This window comes from Priapulus caudatus, unplaced genomic scaffold (assembly GCF_000485595.1).
Source record: "Priapulus caudatus unplaced genomic scaffold, Priapulus_caudatus-5.0.1 Scaffold83, whole genome shotgun sequence".
Taxonomy (NCBI): domain Eukaryota; kingdom Metazoa; phylum Priapulida; class Priapulimorpha; order Priapulimorphida; family Priapulidae; genus Priapulus; species Priapulus caudatus.
Genome location: NW_014577144.1, coordinates 471,311 through 473,145, shown reverse-complemented (window position 1 = coordinate 473,145; position 1,835 = coordinate 471,311). Strand labels below are relative to the sequence as shown.

Below are 1,835 nucleotides of genomic sequence, written 5' to 3'. Positions count from 1 at the left end.
AAGGATATATTATTATTAATTATTAATATTGTATACGCAAAAAGCTAGATACAATAATGTAACCCAAACACAGGATAGGTTGGACACTTATTGAAACACAGGATAGGACACCTATCATGTGTTTGGGTTACATTATTTTATCTAACAAAAAGCATGACTAGCAAGTTTGTTGTATAAAGAATTGATCATATGAGCACTATGTCTCTTTGGGTTTTTAAGTGCAATTATGTTTATATGTCATACCTCTTCATAACATTCAACATTTGTTGATCTTGTCTACACTGCACGTTTAAATTGTAATATTGCATACCAGTTAGCTTATTTATTTACTTGTTATTTCTGATTCTCTTGAGTTATTGTTCGTTGTAATTATGTTTTGTTATGTTAATCTTTTTGACGGATCATACCTGTTCTCTTTTGCGTAATCACTATTTATCTTTCATTATGTATCTTTATAGTTATGTTAAACTCATGTATCATTTAACAGCCATCATATAATGTAATAATATCACATTTAAGGAGTGGCTGACTCGAAGACTTCCCAGTCAACTCGCCCTCCTACGCAATTCTGATACTAATATTCCCATTATACAGTATATTGTAATGCGTGAATAAACATGTTTGAATTTGAATTGAATTTGAATTAGCACACTTGACTTATTTACATTCACATTGTGGTCCTTGATATCACAATCCTTGTTATCACAATCCAGAACATGAGCATTAAAACCAATCAATAATAAAACGCATTGCAATAAGATCGTGTTGCCTGTGATGTGACACAATGACAATGTCAATGTGACAATAGTGACATTGACGACTGACGTCACACTTTGGTAAATTACTTGCGACTTCTCCGATTCTAGTGGCGTGTCCTGGTCAAGCACTTCGTCGACATCGGAGAGAGCCAAAGCCTGTGTCGCGTCCAGTGCATCGGCATTCATCATGCTGGGGAGAGCCAAATAATCAAAGTTTGAAGTTTACGTGGTAACTAACAAATACTATGTACACATCAGGGGAGCGATGTTCCCGCTACATGTTTATTAAACCTTGAACGTTCACTTATTGCACCGGTTACTCACCGCGTGTTCTCGCGAGGTTTTCTGGTCTGTGTTCTCTCCGCTCAGGTTTTGTAGTTCGCTCGATTAATTTTTAGTAGTATTGCTAGTTTTAAACACATTTCCAGTCGACACGGTGAAAGACAACAATGGGCGTCCAAGTGGAAACAGTAACGCCGGGAGACGGTACAGTTTTAGAGTAATCAATCATTAGTTACATGATATATCTACAATATAGTTCATGCGCGATTAATATCATCGTTATTGAATTTTGCTCTTTCATGATACTGATAGACCTAGCCGGTGCCGCACCCGACACGTGCAGTAAAGCCTCGTTTGTAGGAATAAGGAAATCACTTAGCTACCTTTTATAATTGCTATGTCACATTAATGTGTATGTGCGTTTTGTAATTGTATATTTTGTATTATTTCAGGGGAGACATACCCCAAAAAAGGTCAAACGGTGGTTGTTCACTATACAGGTAGGTTATCTCTAGAGTTTAGACCGAATAATTCTGTCCCATATAACCTTTTTTATATTTTGGTGAGGCTTATTGGGACAGAACGGGGTTCATTGAAATTTTATGAGATCGCATGCAAAATGCATGCGCTGTGAATGCAGCCCGTACGCCGCTATTGGCGCGAAAAAAAAACTACTGTTCCCTTCTACATGGCTTTACCTTGCTACTGATATGTGTATACATTCACTTCAATCGTTATTCACTTCTTAAAAGATTGTTTTTCAGAAACCCCGCTTCATTTAACTTTAGTAAATTA

At 36.6% G+C, this 1,835-nt stretch overlaps 2 protein-coding genes across 7 annotated transcripts in view; one reads left to right on the top strand and one right to left on the bottom strand.

Moving 5' to 3' along the window:
• Positions 1–1,013, bottom strand: part of LOC106804689 (mediator of DNA damage checkpoint protein 1-like) — a 20,948-nt gene extending 19,935 nt beyond the window's left edge. For all 6 annotated transcript variants that reach the window (XM_014805965.1, XM_014805970.1, XM_014805968.1 and 3 more), the window contains exon 1: positions 846–1,013. In XM_014805965.1, the coding sequence (XP_014661451.1) occupies positions 846–947 (102 nt within the window). In that variant the 5' untranslated portion in view covers positions 948–1,013. The remainder of the gene's footprint in view (positions 1–845) is intronic.
• A 94-nt stretch (positions 1,014–1,107) lies between these two features.
• The window catches only part of LOC106804691 (peptidyl-prolyl cis-trans isomerase FKBP1A-like), a 6,010-nt gene continuing 5,282 nt past the window's right edge, over positions 1,108–1,835 (top strand). The window contains exons 1-2 of the mRNA XM_014805973.1: positions 1,108–1,244; positions 1,493–1,540. Coding sequence (XP_014661459.1) covers positions 1,208–1,244; positions 1,493–1,540 — 85 coding nt within the window. The 5' untranslated portion in view covers positions 1,108–1,207. The remainder of the gene's footprint in view (positions 1,245–1,492; positions 1,541–1,835) is intronic.